This window comes from Rousettus aegyptiacus, unplaced genomic scaffold (assembly GCF_014176215.1).
Source record: "Rousettus aegyptiacus isolate mRouAeg1 unplaced genomic scaffold, mRouAeg1.p scaffold_m13_p_15, whole genome shotgun sequence".
Lineage (NCBI taxonomy): Eukaryota > Metazoa > Chordata > Mammalia > Chiroptera > Pteropodidae > Rousettus > Rousettus aegyptiacus.
Window position 1 is genome coordinate 17,648,460 of NW_023416290.1, and position 23,860 is coordinate 17,672,319.

A 23,860-nucleotide genomic window follows, 5' to 3' on the forward strand; every position below is an offset into this window, starting at 1 on the left:
AAGGATCCAAATGAACATTCCACATAAAAAGATGTTGAACATCATCAGCCACCAGGGAAATGCAAACCAAAACCACCAATTCGCACCCACTAGGATGGCTGTCATTAAAGACAGGTAAGTGGTAATGAGGACGTGGAGAAACTGGAACTCTCATACAGTGTAAAATGGTGCTGCAACGTCGGTAAACACTGTCAGTTCCTCAAAAAGTTAAATATCGTTACCATATGACCTAGCAATTCAACTCCTAAGCACATAACCAAAAAGAAATGAATGCCCACACAAAAACTTGTACACAAATGTTCAAGAAACAGCATGACTCGTATTAGCCAAACAGTGGAAACAACCCAAATACCTATCAACTGATGAATCAATAAAGTGTGGTGTATCATACTACGAAGTGTAATAAAAAGGAATAAGTACTGATGCATGCAACGTGACCCTGGAAGACAGGCGGCTAAGCGAAAGAAGTCATTCACCAAAGACCACATATTACATGATTCCATTTGTAAAAGTCCAGAACGGGCAATTCTAGAGACAAAGTAGATGAGCAGCTACCTAAGTGTTGGGAAGGTAGGGAGGGTGGTGGTAGGAGGAAATAGAGAGTGTGTGCTCATGGGTGCAAGGTTTCTTTTTAGAGTGATGTGATCTAAACGATGAATGTGTTTGAAACTCAATTGTGGTGATGACTGCACACTTGTCAAAATACTAAAGATCATTGGATTGCACACTTTAAATAGGTGACTTATAAATGATTGAATCACAACAAAGTTGCTATCTTAAAAAAAAAAAAGAGCTATGCCAGGACAAATAGCTACAGGTTGAAAGTTGACAGACATTTAAAGAGGTGACATGAAAATTCAAAACCCTTAAATGAGCATGCTTAAAAGTACTGAAATACTTCTTACATGAGTGTGTATTAATTTCTTGTCAGGTCCTATTTTAATTCATCATTTTTAGAGCAATCAGTAAAAAGAATTTCTGAAACAATTCAGAAATTCAAATAGAATTTTATTCAAAATAAAATCACATTTAACCCAAATAGAATCATAATTAACAATTATGATCTTATGGCTTAAAAACGTGAGCTGAGTTTTGGACTAAGACCAATGAGATAGACAATTTGTTGTCAACAGCCATTAAAATTATACTCTAGATCCTAGACCAGATGAAGAAAAAGGACACAAATTATTTGTTTTTGTTGATTTTCTACTACACACTGACTTTTAATTAAATGTCTTTTATAATACTTCTGTAATTGAAGCAAACGACTTTAAAAGGCAGTGGGCATGAGAGCTGCTACACAATCCACCCCGGCCATGATACTAAATATTCTTGTTTTTACATCATAATAAAGTTGAGCTATAGTTTCATCCCAGCATTCACCTGATGAACCCCATACCCTTTCCTGCCCATTCAGTCTACAAATAGAAATCCTTCTAGAAGAATCAATTTTTTTTCCCCACTGCCATGGTTCAAAAATACTATGTCTTCACAGTTATCCAATATTTATGGATTTGTCACGGAATCCTTTAATCATGCCTTTCCATGAAGAACAAAAATAAGGAACACCAGTTCTTTTGCATGACATTTAACCCCAGCTACCCGCACCCCTGCTTCCCGCCTAGTGAATGTCATAACCTAAACAGAATGAGTGAAGGAAGGACGGAGAGCTCGGTAATGAGCCTCAGATTTGCCGCAGAGGAGACATCTGCCTTCGGCTTACCTTCCCATCTTCTCTTCAGCATGCCTCCGCCATCTTAAACCAGGCGAGGCAGTCTGCAGACAACTCCTCGAATCTGGCTGGAGTTTTCCTTCCGTATTGTTGTTGCTCATATCAAACACCGCCCTTCTTTCGCCTCCATTCAGCTTTTACTTGTTCACCCCTACTTTTCTTTTAAGACCCAGAGAAAAAGTCAACTCCTTATATAGCCTTTCCTAACACCCCCTTAATTCCCAGAAGTAAATTCTAGGAATTAAGTGACACAGTACAATTAGCAATGGCATACCACCAACATGGTACCAAGAACAAACACACAGGACATAAGGGTAACTTAATTTTACCTCTCTTTGGAAAATTCAAGATCTATCTGGGTAAGGCCTATAAGGTCTTAAAAGATTACGGTAATCATTTATTTAAAATATTCATTTGCTTTTAAGTCAAATAAACAATTTTAATGCAAACGTTCAATATGGCATCTTTCCCATTGCTCCCAAGATTTCGTCTCGTTCTGCCGCTGTAGGCATAGGTGGCTCCACTCCATTCTGTCTTCTTTTGACCATGACAGAATTCTGTGCATAGGTATTTTAAAAAAAGAAATCAAAATCAGTTATGCATTAAATCCTAATCATTTGCCAATAATTTGTTATTGCTTCATCAAAAAATTCTAAAATCCAAGTTTAAAAAAAAACCAAAAAACTAATTCTAGGACAAAAGTTTTTCAAACAATTAACAATTGAATATTAGTGATTATTCCAATGAGAATACTATTAGTAATTGAGATGGTGATATGCTATGTAACTATTAAGAGCACAAGTGTACAGTCCATCAATGAAACCAATAGTTAATTCAGCAGAGACAAAGAAAATAGGTAGATCCAGTGCTCAGAGAAACAGAAATTACATACTAATGTCTCAAGAAAAATGGGACCATTTAAACCACCCTGGGTGTCGGTAGAAGAGGAAGAGGCAGAAATGAAAGCCTAATAAGTGTTATGACAAGTTATCTATTCTGTTCATCCCCAAAGAGAGCTAAAATTATAACAAGGTTATTTTTTAGGCCTGCAAATGTTTATACACCTAGGATGACCCATCTATATTAGAACTGCATCCCTTATACCTTATTCCATGCATATACAACGAGGCAGCTAAGAGCTTTCGAGGATCCTTTAGAACTAAAATAACACTGAGAGTAAAATGGAAAAGTTATGTTTCCCTACAGTTATCTCATTTAGTGGGTACTAACTGCAGGTTTCAGTTTCAGGCCTAGGAGATGAGTTAGACTAACTCTTCTCACCAAGCCAGACTTACCCAGAATTTCCGGCAGTTTTTGTACTTCAAGAAGTAAGTGGAACACCTTTCCCTGTCATAGTTATTTTCATCCATACATCTGGTAGAAGCATCGGATTCCTTAAATATGTAAGATAGGCATCATTTAAGAGGTGGAATAGGATCTAAAAAACAAACCAAAAAAAAAAAAAAAAAACCTTCTGAAGCTGCTTTCCCCAAAGAAGCTAATATGAACTACTTCCTTTTTGTTCATTTTAATGAACAAAACTGAATTACCTTTTTAACTATTCCAGCATTCATTCTGCTCGGGGCAGACATCTTCCTTTTCATAGTCTGAGTCCGTTTTCTGACTATTTAATCACATGAATTTGAGCTGAAGCCCAGTAACCATTTAACAAAGAAGGCGAAGCAAGGTGCAGTGTGATCAAAATCACTGCTACACAGCTAGACTCAAAACTCTCTACCGACTCGGAGTACAGCTCTCCTGCGTTTCCAAGTTCTCACTCTGACTTGACTGTTTCTGATGTTAATGCTGGTTTCTAGATCCAACACCATTCATCTCCGTGTATTTTTGGCTATCATTCACTTCCTTATGCAAGTAAATATACTACTGTATAAGCAATTTTAATAGACATCATTAGTATCACTTCAAAACCAAGTAAGCAACACAGAGCTATGAGTTCAAAGGAGGGTAGCTGCCATTTGGGAATTAAATTTAAGCTGTGTGAAGTGGAAATAGATGGTATAACAAATTTTAAAGTGAAAGATATGATTCTGAGAGGTTATCGAAAGAAAACCTTTAACTAAAGGAGTAGGTTATTTGCTTCATAGATCTAAGAAACATTCTATTAAATAAAGCAGTTGAGAACCTATCTAATATACAGAATGAATCTTACCTTCTATACCAAAGAGTTAATGAATGTGTATATTTGGAAAATGCATATAGGATCAGGGAATATTGTTTACATAGCACCCGGTCTGATGACAAAGCCACAACTATTGTCATGTCGAATAAATGCCAATAAAAGCTTATTATTACAACAAAACATTTTGCTTATCTGACACCTTTGTGAAAACCCTTAGGCTTTAAATAGACTGATTCTATCATTAGTCCCTTACTCTCAGCCAGGTTGTCTCAAGGACATGAAATTATTGCTATTAAAACATAAATTTCAGTGACAGTTTAAAAATCTCATACTTTTCAATTTTCATGTTTGGACTAAAAATCTTCCTCGGCTTTACATATGCCTGTCTAATATTACAGTGACAACTAAATGCTTGTATATTATACAAATAAGTTAACTAACTTAAAAGAGATAAAATTTTTGTTAGCTAAATCATATATATCTAACATTGCTCTAGTGAAATAAGGATATGCTGGCTAGAAATATTTTTTGCACAGAAAGAACCCTAAAAAGAACAACAGAAAACAAAAACAGCCTGGTAGATACAGAGAACAAACTGATGGTTGCTAGAAGCGGGGAGGCGAGGTTATGGGTGAAAAAGGTGAAAAAGAATAAGAGATACAAACTTCCAGTTATAAAATAAGTCATAGGGAAATACAGTCAATAATACCATAATAACATTGTAGGGTGATAGACGGTTCTCAGACTTACTGTGATGATCATCGCATCCTAAGGTATATAAATGTCAACTCTCTATGTTGTTTGTATGCCTGAAACTAATATGTCGACTACACTTTAATTTAAAAAAAAAACAACTAAATTAACTAAGTAATAAATAAATAATAGTAAAAAAAAAAAAAGACCTACATGAATATATACTGAATTTCTGGGTAGGAGGAAATGTAAAACATCTATATTTTAAAAAGTCCCATTAAAATTAAAAAGCAAATAAACTGAGAAAGACATTTTAAAAAAGAGAACTGCAGAAAATATATGCCCACGAAATCAGAAAAAGCCTGTATTTCTAACTTAACACTCATAAAAACTAGAAGCAAACCACCTTACCGACAAGCAAGGATTAACGTCAGGATCTCTCAGCCTCCGCGCTACCATGGGCATCCTAAGAGTCTTCTCCTGCAGATAGATATTGGGGAAAAGAGTTACATTACACAGTGGATGACAAAAAAGAAATCAGTAAATATCGGTAGCCCCATAAGTACTTGAAAATTAATTTTGGCATAATGATTGGGTAGCGAGAAACTTTATATATCTTCTGTATTTTGAGAATGAGGACTTTGATGTGTTTTTCCTTTGCATTGCCATCCTACCTTAGCATAAAGGCTATATTTTAATACATCTACGAAATTTGATAATAATGTCCAGAAAGAAAAGTAGTTCAGCTATAATTCAGTTTCGGTTTATTCTTATTTCTAAAGGTTAAGAAATTAAATACACTAACGATCGTTGTACTGCACTATAACAATTACTTCCTTATTAAACATTGATTAACATACAAAATAAGTGTGGAATAATTTAGTACAACCCAACTTTAGCAAAAACATTTGTTAACTAAAGAACCTGAATGTCTACTCTGTGGCCAGCACAGGGGTGGCCAATATACCAAAAACAAATTTACTGCTTAGCTGGTATTTCGAAGTTAAAAAAAAAAATAGTTGAAACTTTACTTCCAGTGGCATCTTCTACTTAATTGATACTTCCCTGGGTTGAAGGAATCCAGGAATGCTACTAACAAATATTTCAGTGCCTTTTTTGTTTCAACATATTGGCATACTATGGATAAGCCACCCACAAATATTTTTAAATGCTCTGCACTAAGTTCAAAGAGCTGAAATAACTTATATTTCTGAACCCTTTACTAACTCAATTAACTTCTACCTAAAGATTGAAGGAGAAGCCAGCAAATAATGTAGTATGACCTACAAAATGCCACTCAATAAAAAACTACATCAGTATAACGAGACAAGTCAGAAGCTTTTCCTTGCCCAACATGGTACCATCGAAAACTAAGATATGTTTAAAGAAATAAAGCACACTCAGGAAAAATAATCAAATCCCACAAGTTCCTGAAAAGTGGAGGTATTCTCAACTACAAGTCACTTAAGGTTTCTTCTATTCTGAGAGAGATCAGGTTGTCCAGACTAAAAGAGATCAACTTTTGAAAAGAAGGATGGAAAAAAGTGTAGTCATTCTGGGGTCCTTTAACTTTTTGTACCTACGAAGTAATCCTTTTATTTTATGATTTTCATTGAACAATACATGAATATACCTATTTAACAGAAACATCTTCACAAAAAGGAAATTCAAGATGCTGTTCAATTATATCTAGAAGTGTCTTTCTCTGAACATAATCCTTTTGTAGGCTTGACTTCTTCCTAGAATGATGACACTCACAGCTCCATTTTTTTACATCTATCCTATGATGTGAGAACATAGAACTCTGCCTAGCTGTTCTTTTCCTTGGATATAATCTCAACAACAATCAGACATAGACAGGTTGCATGCGTCCTACTCTGTATTTTATTATCATTACTCGGGAATTCTTCAAAAATAACACCTAGGTAAAATCACATAATCAGATTAGGTTTGCAGCATGAGTTTATTCACATTCCCTTTCCCTTTCGAGTTCTAAATGCAAGTCAATCTAAGTTTGGATTTCCGAACGTCACCTTCTTTGCATCAATTTCTCATGTATTAACTGGAATGTCAATTTACAGTGTGAGGCGGGGCTTCAGGGCAAGCTCTAGTGCTCAGTTAGAGAGGCCTCACCTACTCAATTTCTGAAGGTACCAAATAAATGTTACAAAGTTCTGCTTGGCAGAGAGAAAACCAAAGAATTGAAGGAGAGGTCGCACAAGCACAGAATATTTGAGGAACTCTAAAATCTTCTCCAAAGGGCAAACTGCTTAAAAAAGTATTTCTTGATTTCTCCTTCAGTGGTTCAAGTCCCCACACTCCAAGTAGCTTTGAAAGGGAAGGGGAAAGGACCTTACTGAACACGTTCGAGCCCACGTGCTGGTTAGAGCCAGGCAGGGTCTGTGGCTCCAATAAAACGCAAAGTGCAACTATTGGGAGGCTGAAACACGTCATGTAAGAACCTATAGCCTTTCACCCACTGCTAGGTGCTGAGCGACAGGGTCAGGAAGTCTGGTGGCATATCGGAGGGAGGCGGGGAAATCGAAAGGAGAAACCAGAGAAATGCAAGTCTGAGACCTCGCTGCCTTCCGTGACGCTGCCTGTCCGTCCGACGGGGGACGGCGGGCACAGGTGAACGCACCTTGCTTCGACCTTCAACGGTGCCGAGAGGGACAGGGGGCGAGGTAAACGGAGCAAACTGGGGGTAGGTGTAAGCAATTATGCTTCAACTGAGCTGTGAGGGACGATGAAGATAGAGCGGGGGTGCCCAGGCAGGGGTCACCTCCCCTGTCTCGGACCGGAACGGTCCCGTATCGCGGGGAAAAGAAGCGACGATACGCGGCCCGCGCTGCTGCGAGACCCGGTGGACTCGGCTTTGCGCAGGAGTGGTTTTAAGCCCTGGGGAGACACAGGTGCGGCCCTCTCTTGCCCCTTCCCTGTAGCCGCCAGGGAGGGAGAGGAGCGGGACCACTCACCTCAGGCGGCCGCTCAACCAGCAACCGGCAGTCTCCAGCACCAAACACGTCAAGGGCTCACGCAGCTGGACCTTAAGTAGCGCGCATCCCAACATGCTGCCCCCGCTCCCCCGCGGCCGCCGGCCCAATCGGCGCGCACCGCTGCCTGACTGACAACCGAGAAGGGTGCAGGGAGGCGGGGGCGGGTGGGTCCCGCCCCGCCCCCAGCTGGTGGGAGGGGGGCTGAGGCGGGGGGAGTGGGCGGAGCGGCGCGCGCGGCCCCGCCCTCCCCCGCCCCACCGCGCCCCCAGCGCCTCGGCAGGTCTTTTAACACTTCTGCTTGATGGGCGGCACCAAGAGCCAATCGGTGGGCCCAACCCTGGCGGCGGCCGCGCCTAGTGGCCCGACCTGGGGCAGAGCGCGCGCTGGGGGTGGGCACAGCGGCGGGCGGGGGCCGGGGGCGGGGCGGGGGGAGGTGGGAGGCGGGAGGCGGGGTCGGTGGCGGAGCAAGCCCGGGGAGGCGGCGGTGGGCGCGACGTCGGCGGCGGCGGCGGCGGCGGCGGCAGCTGCAAGTTGGGCTGCAGGGGCAGCGCATACACTACAATGGCTGCTGGAAAGAGGCGTAAGGAAACAATTTCCAGGCCCGCCGCGTCCAGCCCGAAATATGAGAAAAAAATTATTAGAAATTCCGCGGGCGGTGTAAAGGCGGCGGACGGGCCGGAGGGAGGATGTTAAAGCCCTGCGGTGAGTTCTCTCGGGGTCCGGGGCGGCGGAGAGGCGTTTAGCGGGAGAAATATCAGGGTTATTTAAATTATGGGACTAGCCGAGGGGGCAGAGGAGCAGCGGCGGCGGCAGGAGGAGGAAAAGTTTGTGCTACTCTCAGCCCCTGCTCAGGACCCCAGAGAGAAAAATAATAATAAAAAATAAAATAAAATTACCAAACGAGGGTGTGAGGACTCCCGAAGTCGCTGCTGACTGGGCAGGGGGCGATGCGGCTGGAGACCCAAAGGTGAGGTCGGTGGGAAAAAAAAACCCCTTTATTCAGGGTCTGGAAAGTTTGAAAAGTTTTCCTCCTCCTCCTCCTCCTCCTCTCTGGTGCTGTGAATATTGTGACAGCGGCAGCGGCAGCAGCGAGAGCGGAAGACATTAGAGACCCGAAAAATAAGGGAAAAATTAATATAAATTCGGTTTTGAGAGTAAACTCTCCGCATTTTCCACCAAAACATCCCAGGGGAAGGTCGCTTCCTAAAGGGCCTGGCGGAAACCGCAGTCGGCAATATTTGGGGGGCACTTTGAGTGACTTGGGGTAACTTTGCCCCTTTTTCAAAAGAGGGGGTTTTTTTTGGGGGGGGGCACGAATTTGTTTTTGCCTTTTCCTCAGGTGGGCGAGCCGGGGTCCGGGTGCGGGGTCTTGGGGGAGGTGTGAACCCTGGATGTGTGGCTGCGAGGGGGGGGGGGGGTAGGGGGAGGGGGTGCTAAATGAAAGCAGGAGATCTGCACAGAGCAGGGACAGCTTGTTGTCAGTATCATAAACAACCAAAATGGAGGGAGAACTCAGGCATATAACCAAATAAAAATTTTTAAAAAATCGCAAAAAATCCCTAAAAATCCGGGATGCTCCCCCTTTTTTCGCTAAAGGTAAAAGTATGAACCGCCTTTCCCCTGAAGTCCATTTTGACTTTGCAGGGACCAAGGAGTTAATATTTATTTATTTTTTGAAACTTTCGAAGGGCAAAAGCCCTTTATAACTCAACCGACAATGAGAAAACGTGAAAATCCGATGCAAGAGGAGGAGGAGGAGGGAGGGGGGAGGTGGTAGTGCAGAAACTGCTAAACTTATTGGTAATGTGGACTGATCTGTGATAAGATAAACACTTTATTTGCTATTTTACAACTCTCTTTTAATGATCTTTGCGGTTTTTGGGGGGGGTTTGGTGGGAAAAAAAGCGATGCCATTTTTCTTAATGGACTTAATATGTGCGATTGGAAGAATAAACCTTTCCGGCTTTAGATTGCATTTTCGTCGCATTTATGCTTCAGGTTTTGTTAGTGGCTCCCTCCTTTCTTTAAGCTGGGCTCTACAGAGGAGGGATAGAGAGGTGATGTTGCACCGAGAGACTGGAGTGCGAGACTGGAGTACCTTGGGGAGGGGTGGGGATTGCTTCGCTTCTCCGTTCCTGACACGTTTGCTTCACCTGTTCATCCTCAATAAAGAATGTTAAGCTGAGGTTTTCTGGTTTTATGTATTTAAAAGCATGATGCCTGTTGAATTACATTGAAGTTAATGGGAAAGTGCTGCTGATGTTGGTTCCACGTGGGATATGGGACAGAGCAGGGCATTTTAAAGGGACAGCTTCTCTCATGATTTTCATCACCTACACAGAATCACTGTCTGAGGACCAAAAGCAGAAGTGCTGGAAGGGTGTGTGGTGATGGAAGAGCATTTTCTTTCCATTACTCAAGTGCATCCACCTTTAGGAGTGATGGAGGCAAAGGAGGGATAAACACGCTGAACAGAAGATGGATATTGTGTAGATTAGTTTGTTTCCAAATTGTTCTTTTGTGTAACGAGCCCTCCCAGGAACTTTTCACGTTACATTGCTTTGCTTTGCAAGCTGATTTTGGAAGGAATTGTGGAAAAATGGAAATAGTTTAAGGTGTGTGGTGTAATGGTATAGCATTATTGAACAGTTATGAATTCTGTGCAGTGAGATCAAAGAGCTGTGTTTGCCTGTAATGTGATTTTACAGCCATTTTGTAAAAAGCTGTAAAATACCTAATATTCAATTTGGCTTTAGGTACAATGAGGACTTCTGGTTGAAAACTGTAGACAGATTGCTGGAGATTCTTTAGCACTGGAAGCAATAGGCATTTCTTTAAGGGAAAAAAAGCACATACACCAACACCATGGAAAAGTTTACGTATACCCATTTTTAAAGCCCATCCTATACATGTGCTGTAACTTTGCGCCTTTGAAATTAAAAGATTTGAAATCCTGAGACCTATAAGTTGCATCTTTTAAATTTATTTGTTATTTAACAAAATATTTACTGATCAGAAACTACTATTGTCTCTAATGGTTTAGATTTTTACAGTATTTACAAAATTTAAAATATGTAAATTGTTAGGTGTATTCTACTTGAGATTAAGGTTAAGCTTGAATAAAATTTACTTGTTTTCCATTTTCCACAGGTATATGGAGTTTCTGAAATAAATGCATGTTTCCTTTGTTTTTATGATTTGTAGAAATGGATTAAAATTAGAGCTGGAATTTTAGACTCTTTATCCAGAGTATTTTTTCTTGCCATACTGTACGAAAAAAATATTATTTTGGAATCCATTATGTGTTAACTTGTGTTCGCAACTGAGCTCCTATCTGCACCTCTCTGTAAATGTCTCCATAACAGGCTTATATCGGTGTAGCGTTTGAGTACATCATCTTGTGGTTTCTGATTTTGGAAGCAATTACAACTTTATAAGAACTCAAAAATTAATCCCATTAACCACTATTAAATCAAAATTGATTGGAAACACTCAAACTATCAGTGGAGGAGAGGAACTTCCTCCCTCCCCAAAATAGTCTTCTGTGCAGAGATTTCAGAATGCCATTAATACCTATGAAAACTTTGCAGTTTTAATTACATTTTCATCGCATTTTGGTTCAAGACAGTTATGTTGACTATAAGTAGTCAGAATTAGGCTATGTGTTTAAAATAAATGAGTCTTTTAGATCTTGAATAGTTGCCACTTTAACAAACCAGATACTAATATCAATAAATCCAATTTCTGTAAAAGTGAAGGAAGAGTATTTCCTCCAGTTATTTTAGACCATTGAGTTCATCAAGTTGTCTGGACACTTCAAGTTATGATTCTTGTCAACTTAAACAAAAGTGCTGGTATTGTGGGTTTATTCATCTCACAAAGGGTGATACAAAACTTTCTTTGGGGTTGAGTTTGACATAACCAGCTACTTGTCTGAATTAAAACAAGCATTCTCAGTGCACAGGTATAAAATCTGTGATTCCTTGGAGTCTTCTTTACATAAGGCACAACACAATATCTAATTTGAATTGGTTATATCGAGCTTTTTTAATGCCTTAGAAATACTACCCATTGAACATCCTTTTTTTTAACCTATAATTAAATTATACCAGTTTACAGAAATAATCCAAGGATATGGTATGTTCATAATTTTTCAGTTAGAATTAAAGAAACCTCATAGATTGAGATTCTTTCTTGAAATTTATATGCCTATTTTTGCTTTTTGAAATTCTATAAGGAATTTAGGTGCTATTGAAGATGATTTATAAGTGTGGGCTAATGCTGATAAAATTTTACATCTATGTGTTTAGTATAACCAAAATATTTTAATAAGCAGACATAGCTAAATAAGTTAGTGAACTTGCTTTTATCAATATAGCTAAAAATTTTTAATGATCCTGTGTGTTTTAATGTTACACAAAGGTTGGAGATTTTTCCTTCATTTTTAACAGAATCCTGGTTTTTACTGTGTACATTTTGGTTTAGTGTTCTGGAAGTTTTATTTCTCAGGATTAAATTGTCATTTGTTAAATGTAATGTGTCTGTCTTTGAGATTTGAAATGCCAGATAACTGAAACACATCTATAACTATCTCTGAAGTTTTGTTTCAATAATCATTTGCCTCTTGAGCTGTGTAATCAAAATATTGGTTCCTTCTAGGAATATATTAATATTTTTTATTTATAATACTATTCTTTGGAAAATTAAGGTATATGAAAAATTACCAAGGTATATGAAAAACACACTCACACTCAAGAAAAAATTTTACTAAGTTTACTTACATTGCCTGGAATACTTGTTCTTTTTGATGTGTTTCCAAATGTGTAAGAAATAAATATAAATTTTTTCTCTTTATGTTGATAACATCTTAGATTCTTTAGTTATTTGAGTAAGGGAAGAGTTTCAAAAGAAGGAAAGAACAACCGAATCTGTTTAGCAATCTCCAAGATAGTGAATATGTTAAAGGTAAAAGGGCTATAAATTGTCCCTTGAGCCATTTTTTAAATGTTTTGAGTACCTGATAAACACCTTTTCTGAAACATCGAGTACTTTGAAAATGTATCAGACACTGCAAAACAAAACAAAACAAAACAAAAGTGGACCTTTAATTTCTTTAATTTTAAGAGGAATTAATGCAGGCAGCATATTTAATCAATTAGTGTTTAGGTAGCCTTAGAAAAGTATTTACAAATAAGTTAAATGTGAGGGCAGGGTAGGTACATCAGATTGATGAGCTTTAAAGTTAACTATGATTTTCGAATTCATTCATGAGAAGGAAGTCCTTTCCATTTTATGATGAGACCACTTTGGAGGTGACTAATTTTTACTTTTTGTATTTATTTCATTGCCTCATTTTTTTTTTTGAAATGCCTGAACCTGACATCTGCTGTGTTACTACTTTTAATTTATAGCAGAACAACTTTTATAGCTCATTAACAAACTTAATTTTTAAATATAATTTGAGAAATTAAATGAAAACTTTTAGATCATATTTTATAAAAATATTGGTGTATAGTTATTAACATTTGAAGTTATTAGGAATATACATTAATAGAAATGAAAATGTAGTAGAAATTATTACAGAAGCATAATTTGATTTTTACTTTTGAATTGCTTGGCCTCCTGCCCAGAGGTTTGCATCCTCCTCAGTGTGTACACCTGTCCCTGCCTCCTCTTTCCAGGGTGGTATTGAAAAGGATATGGTGATATGGAACTACCAAGGGTGCTTTGGTATTTTTGTTTTCTGATTTTGTTTGTGATTTTGTGTTTGTTGTTAAGATGTAAAGGTTTTTGCTCTTTGTTCTTAATGTTTATCAGAAAACAAAAACTCGTTTTTATAAAACAGAAATAATATCTCTTGTTTAAAAAGTAAAGTGGTGTGATACTGCATGAAAATTGTTAGTATTTAAAAGTCCCTGGATGTCTTGTAAACAGAGTTACTACAGGATCATGGTATTAAAACTAAACCACTGTGTGTGTTGGGAATTTGAGATGACTACCTAAGAAATGTATGTGTATGTGTAGAAGGAGTGAACTTGGGCAATTATGTCCTAGGTTAATAGGATAAGCAATTTGCTTGAAATATTTCCTTGCACTCTTTTAAGAGAAAACTATTTCTGAAAACAAAATCTAGAAATGTGAAGATGTTAGAAAGCAAAAATGTTCTTTTTTGATGCCTTTTAAAAGAGTTTTAGGTAATGAAAGTGTATAAGAATATAAGTATGAACTAAAATGCACAAAATTGATGGGGCAGAACTAGGTAGATGAGAATTTCAGAATAAAATAATGTTAAAGGTAAATTTTGATTTATATGAATAAAGAATAACTAACTGCAAAGCAAAAATGATAAATTAACCCCCCAAAATGAGAGTGATAATTGAGGCTCTCTAAGAGAGTGTTTTAATACAAATTGCTCATTTTATAATAACCTTTTGAAAATTGATCCCCACAAAGCTTTTTTCTATATCTTCCTAGATTTAAATTAAACTAAATTAAATTCTAAGAATAATTCGTAGTACTTATTTGGAATTCTTTATTTTTAAATAAGGAAAAATCATTTTTTGCTATTTTTAAAAAAGGTTTTAAAGAATATTTTAAATATGTACCTAAGTGTTCTGAAAAATCTTAGGAGCTATTGGAAGTTATTTTCTTCATTCTTCATCAGGAAGTTTAAAACACTTTTTGTTAAGTTAATGAAATCAATTTTAAAACCTCAGTCTAAGGACAGTGTACCTTATGGATTTTTTTTAAGGGCATATTAAAGTCATTTCTTACAGACTTAATAACATTTTAAATTTTTTTTCACAAGGTAAAGATAACATTCACCAACAAAGTTCTTAATTTCTGGAATGTTTTTAGGTGTAAGCTGATGATAAAAGGAATTTTCTTTCCCACCTATTAATTAGCAATTGATTTTCTAAAGGAGAATCTAGACCTATTATACTGTTATGTTAGAGAGTAGAAGTTTCCTTTAGTATTAGGAAATATTTTGAGGGTGGAAGAGGCATCTTTTCTTAAAGTGAGAACAAATCCTCTACAGATTACGAATGATCTGCCATCGCAGAGTCTTGCACTCTTTTTTGAGAGTGAGAAACTCATTTTAGACTTTCAGTTATTAAATATTTGAATTATTGTCTCAAACCAATATTGGAATTGCACATATGCATATTGAATATTTATGTAATCCTATCTTTTAGTTTCAGAGTTTGGGAATATTCTCAGATTAAATGCTCCAACTAAAGAGCTGCCATCTGATCTTTAATTATATCTTTTTAATCAATAGTTAGACATTAGACTCTTTACTTTTGAAATACATTATTTTTAGAGTCTATTAAACTAGAAACCAATTGAAGAATGAGGAATTTAGCCCCTTTGGCTAAAAGACAACATTAGAAAATGTTTAAGTCAACTTTGTCACTTGAAGATATGGTAAAAAGTTGAATTGTTCATGCTCAGGAGAATTTTAAGAAATTAAATGGTGCAGGAGAAAATAGCACCATTTGATTTTCAGTCTGCTGGGCTTTCTCAACAACTTGTATTGTCTTAATGCTGGAGTTATATAGAGCCCACCACATCACTTTCATCGTACTCTGAAAGGGTTATAATGATAGGTTTTATTTATATCAATTTTAGGCAAGGAAATGAAAATACTGTTACATGTATATGAATACATTCTCTTTCTTAAGCTACTTTTTGCACTTTCTAAATATTTTTTTAACTGTCCCATGCCAAAGAAGAGAAATGAGGTCTTTTACTTTCAAACTAAATTTGTTCTAAATTTGCAGTTTATAGAAGAGTTGTCACTTTATGTATTTGGATAAGATCTATTATAACCTTCGAAATAAATGCTAATATGACTAGCATATCTGATTATAAGCTACATCTCAAATATGAATTTGCTTTCCTTGTATTTCTAAAATTATTTTCTAAATAAATCTGGGAAAATGTTTTTCACAGGGTTTTCTACTTTGTTATTGTCTGAGGTAATTTAATTGAGTAAAATTTCAATCTCGATTGTGTTTCTTTTCTAATAGTTATAGTATTTTATTGGAAAATCACTATTCAAATACACTGTTTCAGCACTAAAATAGAATTAGACATAAAATAAAATAGGTAGTTTAATTAGACCAAGAGAGGTGGAAGGAGCTCTGGTACTTTCTATTTGGAAGAGCTTAAAACATTTCAAAGGAGGAAAGTGCCTGTTAGTATAGGGCACACCTCTAACAGCAGTTGGTTAGATTTTATGCTTTTCTTTTTCTACTTCACAAAACTTGAGCATCCTCAGAGCTACTGTCATGCAAACAAATAACTGATTCAACCATGCCTAGTTTAAAGTACATGTATCAGGTTTAGCTTTTAATGTAACTTACTTTAGTTTACTTTTAAGGAAAAAGTATTAGATATTTATTAGCAATGTTATCATAATTATTCACCCAAGTCAGAATGTAAGTAAACTGTCAAGTAATAGATTTAATTAGATATAGAACGAAAGTTTTAAATATTTAACCGAATAATTTCACGTGCTGTGAAACATAGGGAATTTTAATTGGAAGCTATTTTTGTACCTGAATCTATTTTTGTATGCCTAGAATTTTATAAACAAAGTGAATACATATAAAAGTCTGATAGTTTGTAAATGTTCTTGAACATCCAGCCTTTGACAATTAATGACAAAAACATTTTTTAAATATATATGCAAAATTACTTCAAATATCATAATACCCTCAACTATTTTATTTTTAAAGAAAAATGTTGATGAATAGGTTAGAACTGTTTTATCTATATCAGTAGAATATCTACTGTATTTGAAATTTTTAATTATTAACATTTATTACTCAGGAATATTTCAGTTTTTTTTAAGTAGTGTTAAGCTGTTTTCCTTAAAAGCCTTTCTTTTTAAACACTATAACCTACTTAAGACAGTTATTATAAACTTTAACTGCTTTTATTTAATAAGAGCATTTGTATTCCCAAGATCATGTTCTTTAAAAAAAAGTTGTCTTGAAGCATTTTTAATCATAGCTCAGGTTATATTTTTAAATATCTACTAGCAACCTAATTGCTCAACTTAAACATTGGATCTGATGTGGTACTTAAATTTAATCATACTCAGTTCACCTTTTGTCAATCAGTGCAAGAAGAGGAGGAAGAGAGCATTGGTTTTGGGAGAGGTGCAATTGATCACATTCGGAGACTGACTTATAAGAGCTTTTCTAAAATGCGTGCTACTTCTGCCAGAATTAAAAGGAATTTCTTAATTAAAACCAAAATCCCCGTGTGTCTAAGTGTGTCTTAGGATTCAGGCACACTTGTGTGCTTGCATTGACCATTCCAAGTGTTCTGATGTTTGCACGTATTTTGTTCTCAGTGCTGCCACCCTGTGTATGGCAGTGCCTGAGTACCAAATGCACTAATTTCTGTGCTTTTTATCAAACGATTACGTCCAAAACCATTTCTGGAAATTAAGCATACATATACAATAAATGTGGAAGATACTTTGCAGTACTCTGCATGTGTCGAATGCTGTACTAAGTCTAGAGTTTTAAAAGTTACACAGGTCAGAAGTATGGTATTCCACGGCTCAAAATGAAATTCGGGCATTTTTAAAGGCAAAATACCTTCATCTGTTTCATCTGTCGCCTCACTAAAATAAGGTGGGAAATGGCTAGCATTATAGATATAGCTTGAAATTGGTCATGTGAGAAGATGGAGGTTCTGGTCCTTTAAAGATGAGCGATATTACAAGATTTTTTATTTTAGCCAAGTTTTAGTTAAAAACTCTCTCTATAAAAGCAAAACCAAAAATAAGCACAAAAAAAGAGACTGTTTCTGTTTAAAAGAAAAAGAAACTTAATTTGATTGGTTATATTACTCCCTGAATCATTAGCCAGCATGACTTTCAAATTATATCACCCAAAATATTTTGAGTATTAATACTGTGCGTAAGCCATAAAATACTTTAGCTGGAGAGCATTCTTTGCTTTTTACCTATATTATCTCATTAAATTTGCATAGCAGTCTTCTGAGATAGGAAGTGGAGACATAGTGTGTATGCCAGGAATAATGATTTCAGATCCTTGGAATTTTGTTACTTTTTTATAAGTAAGTCTTTAGAATTAACAGATCATAGAAGCTAATTATTAAACATTAATTTACTAGTGTAAACCTAAATTTTATTCATACCGAAGTTAGTATATTTATTTTAAAAATCAATTTGTTGTAAAAATAAAATTTTCAGCCATAGAGTTGATACCGAGTTGACACTCGTTGGAATGTGCTATATGTCTACTTTTTTAGCTACACATAAGGAATGGGAGAAATTTTATAAACGTATCAAGTTAAAGAAGATTTTTTAAAGGTACAAACTTAAACTTTGTTCTACAGGATTTAATGATCTTAAGTAGCTACAGTTTTATCAATTTTTGCTGTAAAACATTCATAACAAAGCCATCTGATATCAAAATAACGAGCATCTCTTTTTGAATTTTTGCATGGTTTTACTTGAATAAACAGTGTAATTTTATATTATGACAATTGAAAAGAGTTTAGTTTGTTTAATTTTAGATGTTAGGCTTCCGAGATAGCGATGTCACTGATGATCTTACCACTTAGGAGAAGTGAAATAACTTAATACAGTGTATTGTATCATCTCAGTCACTCTAGAATTGCAAGTTAAGTTCAAAATCTCTGTTTTGTGCCCAGGGGATTTAGAGACACACCCTACATTTAACTGTGACTCTGTCCATTCTCCCTGCAGTTCTCTTCTCACATACCTATCCACTTCTTACCTGTTCTTTAAGTCCCATCTCATACCATCTTTTTGAAGTTTTTCTATTCTTATTTCAAATGGGAGCCAGAAGTGGGTAGAGAACTTCCTGCCCCTCTTAGGTATTTATAGTTGCCTTCTACTTTTTCTTTTATGCCTTTTGTATGATGCGTTGATCTATGAAAGAAATCACAAAGCATTTTTTTTTAAATGCCAAATGAATATTTTACCAACGAAACTAGAGGTATTCAAGGGAGGGAGAAGTGGAACTTGAGGTGGACTTTGAAGAGTATTAGGACATTCAGATGAAATGAATAGCAGAAGCAGAAACATGCTTATGTTCATGGCCACCAAGAAGACCAGTCTGACTGGAGAGGATGGTTTGTTAAGGAGCAGTGCAAGGTAAGACTATAAAGGTATGCTAAGGCTTGACTGTGAACAACCTTGATTGGCAGCCTGAAGAGTTTGCACTATATGCTGTAGCTTGTTGAGCAGGGGAGGATGAATTAGGCAAATTAACTCAATTCAAAATCTAGAATAAATTGAGCCCATTGGAGAATAGAGTTACAGAAATGTTAATATAATCCAGATTTGAAGCGGCAATCCTCTGCTCTGCAGATGACCCAGATTTTAACAGGCTCATTCTCATTAGCAAGTTCTAGATATACAGCAGGTCCTCTAATAACGCCTTTTCTTTCACTGTAATTTTGTTATCAGGTTGGTGTGTTGCCGTAGAAACTTAACTTGTTTGTATCAATCAGTGCATGGTAAAAGTGGTTTCCTTAGATGTAGTTTCGCTTAAAAGTTGCAGAACCTGTCACCAACGTTAAGTGAGGACTTACTGTACATTTTCAAGGGCCTCTTTGACATAGCCACCTAGATGGACCATTGGCATCTTAAACTCTCAACATCTCTAAAATTAGCAATTCAGACTTCAGTAATTTTATTAATGGTCTTGTCATTCTTTCAGGCCCATGGTCACAAAACTGCCTTTTCTACATTCAGTTGGAACTTCCGTTGTGAGTTTAGTACTTCCATTGTTGAGACGTGAAGGAAGTGGGCATAGAGGAAGGAGCAGTTTATACCACTAAGTGAATCTGATTCACAGAGTGAGGCGATCCTAAAGCAGGGAATGGGAGGGGAAAGCTAAGAACAGGGGAAGGATAACCGTTCTTGTCATCTGGCACATGCTGGGACCTCTTCTTGTTGTGTCTTCCCGCTCAGTTCCTTTGCTCGGGCCTCTCATCACTAATCCTCAGCACTTGATTGAGCCTCAGGGAGAGTCGGTCTGGTTGGGGAGACTGGGCCCCATGGCCTCAAGAGGCATGCATTATCAGGGTTACTGGAGCCAGCCGGGTTAATCTGGTCCACTTGCTTCTCCCATCCTGGTATCGCCCATCTCTTCTTCTCCACATGCAAAGTATGCTTAAATCTTCTCATCAGAAACAGAATATCATAGAAGACGTTTACCTTCATCCCAACCTTCCTCGAGTATCTTTCTTCCCATTGGTACCAGATTCGCGGAAAGAGTGTTCAGTGCAAGTCTCTGTTGCCTTCGGCTCTGCTTCCTCTTTACCCATCCTGCCCCACCACTTTCGGTTTGAAGAGAATATGTATCAGTAGCCCCAGGTACCAAACCTGGTGGCATCTCTTCCACTTTATTTCCACTTGACTGACTGTTCCGCAGGATGTGGCACATTTCCGAAGACTCCCTCCCCTGCCGTCCCCTCCAACACCTCCTTTGCACTTTCATTTGACAGCAATTGTGTTTCCATTTGTCCCTGATGACCAGCATTTTGGCATCTCCCAGGGCCCCACCACCTTTCCTTTCTCAGTGTATGCTTTTCCTGAGCACCACTGCCTCTCCTGCAGTAGCTTTGTGCTCAGAAAGCCTCTGTCCTTACCTGTCTCCAGGGCCCCAGCGCCTGTTTTTCCGTGTACACAAACAACTCCACATTTGTGTACAGGATACCTTTCCTCCCATCTCTTATTCAGAATGCCTGCCAGGGTCAGGTGCTGTGCCGGACAGTAAGCCAGATCTCACCCTCACTGAGCAAAGGAGACAGACAGTAAACAGAGTTCTCTCAGCTCATGGCAGGTTTTTTGAAGGAAATAGAAATACAAGGATGAAGAGTCTTAGGGGCCTTGGGAAGAAGAGACCCTTAGAGACAGTATTCAGGGTAGACATTTTGATAAAGGAACCTTTGTATTCCTTTATCAAAGAGATAAAGGAACGAGCCAGGAACAACCTGGCGGACACTTTCAGTCCGAAGACCCTGACGGAGGAGGAGCCCAAGCAGGCAGAGGGAGCACGGTGGGGCACGAAGCCAGAGAGCTCCCTGCTGGAGCGTCTTATGCACCCTTTAGCAACAGCCAGCCCAGACTGGTTAGCACTCCTGAGCACAGCGTGGGTTGCCCTTTAGAGGCTAGTTGTTACCTCGGGCCTCATCCCCATCAGTAACTGCCCTTTTCACTAACCAGAGGGCCCAGGCCACCATGAAGTCGTGCCCTCCCTCAGACATGGCACCCTTGAGAGTACAAAGCCCTGGGACCTTCTTGCTCACGCCTTCTTCACCTCTTCCCTCCCCTGCTCCTTTGGAGCTCTGTGGCTGGCTCTGTCCCAGGCTGTGTCTCAGGCATGTCCCCAGCCTGTCTGTCTGTCGGTTGGGGTGACACATCTGTGGTTGCACAGCTATCTCCATTCACCGCTCGGGCCACTGCTCCCATCCTGCGCATCCACCTTCCTGGTCTCCCCCTTTCTCGCTCTTCAACCGGGCCCACAGTACATTTCTGGGAAGGAGTGCTCTGTTCTCAGGAGCACCTGTGGTAGAGAGAAGCTGGGGGGAAGCCTGAGACAGGACTTAGGGGCTATGTGATGAGAGTCGTCCAAGAGGGTGTCCCAGGGGAATGTCAAGGAGAGGAATGGCAAGTGGCACTGAGCCCCACAGTGACCATGTTGCGAACAGATTTAAGAATTCTTTGGTTCGCCAGCACCACAGGTTGTTACCTGGAACATTAATGATCAAACCCACACGCCCTTGGCTCCCAAACGTCCTCCTGCTTGGGATTCCCTCTTCCCGCTTCTTGCCAGACAGCATCCTTTCAGGTCCCCCTTCTGCCCCTCTTCTGTTGTAGTGCCCGTCCTCTATCCCTGAGCACACAGCCCGCTTCGACTTGTAGTTGGGGCTGTCTTCTCCCTCATGGGACAAGGTCTTGTCTTGATATCACCCTTCCCTTCACACACCAAGCGCTACGAAAGTTTCATGAGCCTCCTCAGCTGTAGTAGTTAAAGGAGAGTCGTGGGTCCTGTATTGTCGCCTACCTAGAGCTCGGTAGGGGTTGGCCCTCTCCCACTGACAACTCCTGTGCCCCGAGAAGGTCAGGCTCTCCAAGCTCCAGGACCCCTTACTTCCTTGGAGGTGGGCTGGGAACACTTCAGACGGGGGTACCTACACACGCTTTCCCCAGCCAGGGCAGACTTGAGGCCACCTTCAGCCTCCCCAGACCCTGGAGCTGGTGCTTCCGTCATGGCTCCACTGCCACCCCACTGCCAGCCTCTCTGGCCACCTGTCCCCTGCATGTTCTCACCTCGTGCCGCTCTCGCCCTGGGAATTCAGCGAGGCTGCTTAGCTTGTGTAACTGTAACTGACCGCATGAGCTGGGACAGTAGTGTCACTGGGCATTATGAGGGGCTTACTCATGAGGGGCTTGCTGTCCACGCACTTACATGTAGTGACTCCTTAATTCTGACAGCTAACTCCATAAGGTAGATAAGGTGCTCATCTCCCATTCACAGAGGAAGAAAGTGAGGCTCAGAGAAGTGAGGTAACTATTAGATGATGCATGAGAAAATTTTTCAGCATGGAATCTGGTTCATGTAAGTGCTCGTATGTTTTTTGTTTTCTAAACTACCCCATCCAGTCTATGAAATTTTAGCTATAATAATCATGATATAGTTCTCTCATAAAAGTAGAATCTCTTAAGTGTCTAATAGTCTATTAATAGACTGATACTAACCTACTAAATAATTAATATTTTCTTATTTTTAAATATTTTATAACAATAGAATATAAATATGTAATATTTATGTTCTATATGTAATTCTAATCTATTAATAGCTAATAGTCTAATAGAGATTCTATTTAGAATCCGTCTGTAGTAGACATTAGGTAACTCTGCCTTCAGTTCGCTGAGAAAATCAAGTCTGTCAGATGTGCCTTGTCCACATCTGTTCCCTGACCACCAGCCTTATTCGCGCCCTATCCCCTTCTTTTCTTGGATGCCATCTCTTTTCCTGACCCATTGAATGTGCAGATGCGTTCACCCCATTGGCTCCTTTTCCTCAGCCAGTGGAATGTTCAAGATCCTCCAGGCCAAAACAGTCCGAAGCCTTCACTTGACTCACACCTCCTCCCAGCCATCCTCTTTCTCCTGCAGATCTTCATGTCTTCCTCTCCTTTCATAACCTTGCCAGTTTGGGCCATCTCTCTTACACACACACACACATGCACACACACACACTCACACACTCACTCACACACACACACATTGCCCCCCCCCCTAGTAATCCACCAAGTCACAGCCTGACATGGTTTCTTGATCTTGCTACACTGATTTATTCTCCACCCTTATTAGAGGTAAAAATTACCCAGTCATTGTATGCTAAATGATTGCTCGAAAGCCTAAATATTAAAAACCCTCTCCCAAAATATTTATTTGTAAAACGTAGTTTATATAATCGAAAGGCCATGACCACTAAAGGTGCTTGTTACTATGTTACTTTTACATCCTCTCATACCCGAAGAAGTTACTCCTTGGCTTCAGTAGAAGAGCATGTTCGGTAGAATAGGTCAGATCAGTTGATTGGCCTGTGACTTTTGTGGCCAGGTCAGGGTTTCAGAAATGGTCATGTTCATTCCTTAATTCACAGAAGTAGTGTCATAAACTACATGTAAATAATTTCTAACTTTGTTATCAACCAACTTTTGTTAAGCACCCACAGAGCTTGTAATATATCACATATAGGTTTACTGTGTAGGTTAAGAGTAGTGCTGCCTTTCAGGATTTTAGCAAAAAATTATTATAGAATATTTCAAAGATGTCCAAAAGTAGGGAGAATAATAGAATGAGTCCGCAGGTATCCATAACCAGTTTCAGCAGTTCCTCCCTCAGTGGCCAGTCTCGTTTCGTCTGTTCCCCTACCCATGCCAGTCCCTTCTCCTGCAGACTTTTCACGCTCAATCATTTCATATCATTTGTATATTTTTGGTATATATTTACAAAATATACAGACTCTTTCTAAAGGTATAGTCATAATACAGTCATCACACCCCAAAAGAAAAATTCCTTAAAATCATCAAATATTTAGTGTTTACATCTCCACAGTTGTTTCTTAATATTTTTTTCCCACAGTTTGCATGATCCAAATCCAGTAAGTCCCATATCTACAGTTAGTTGATACATCTGTTTCTTAAGCTCTTTTTAACATACAAATTATCCCCTGCCTTTTTCGCCCTTAAAATTTGTTTGTTGAA

The 23,860-nt window shown here is 38.7% G+C and overlaps 2 protein-coding genes across 6 annotated transcripts in view; one reads left to right on the forward strand and one right to left on the reverse strand.

Moving 5' to 3' along the window:
* Window positions 1–2,041: 2,041 nt before the first annotated feature.
* On the reverse strand, window positions 2,042–7,663 carry CHCHD7 (coiled-coil-helix-coiled-coil-helix domain containing 7). 2 transcript variants are annotated; one of them, XM_016126209.2, is made up of 4 exons: window positions 7,541–7,659; window positions 4,977–5,045; window positions 3,028–3,126; window positions 2,042–2,289 (listed from the first exon to the last, which is right to left on the reverse strand). In XM_016126209.2, the coding sequence occupies exons 2-4, from the start codon at window positions 5,028–5,030 to the stop codon at window positions 2,185–2,187; spliced, it is 258 nt and encodes an 85-aa protein (XP_015981695.2). In that variant the 5' UTR covers window positions 5,031–5,045; window positions 7,541–7,659; the 3' UTR covers window positions 2,042–2,184. The 2 variants fall into 2 exon arrangements, with proteins under 2 accessions (XP_015981695.2, XP_015981696.1); XM_016126210.2 differs by having other exon boundaries at window positions 2,177–2,289; window positions 3,028–3,170; window positions 7,541–7,663.
* Window positions 7,664–8,075: 412 nt separating this feature from the next.
* Window positions 8,076–23,860, forward strand: part of PLAG1 (PLAG1 zinc finger) — a 45,256-nt gene continuing 29,471 nt past the window's right edge. For all 4 annotated transcript variants that reach the window (XM_016126203.2, XM_016126207.2, XM_016126206.2 and 1 more), the window contains exon 1: window positions 8,076–8,263. The gene's annotated coding sequence lies outside the window, so the exon portion shown is untranslated. The remainder of the gene's footprint in view (window positions 8,264–23,860) is intronic.

What these genes read in the sequence shown, in the direction of transcription:
- CHCHD7 (XM_016126209.2), bottom strand. Translation starts at nt 5,030, where the DNA reads ATGCCCATGGTAGCGCGGAGGCTGAGAGATCCTGACGTTAATCCTTGC. An exon ending in ACGTTAATCCTTGCTTGTCG is followed by an intron (nt 3,127 to 4,976) that starts GTAAGGTGGTTT and finishes TACATATTTAAG; the next exon opens with GAATCCGATGCTTCTACCAG. An exon ending in AAAACTGCCGGAAATTCTGG is followed by an intron (nt 2,290 to 3,027) that starts GTAAGTCTGGCT and finishes ACCTATGCACAG; the next exon opens with AATTCTGTCATGGTCAAAAG.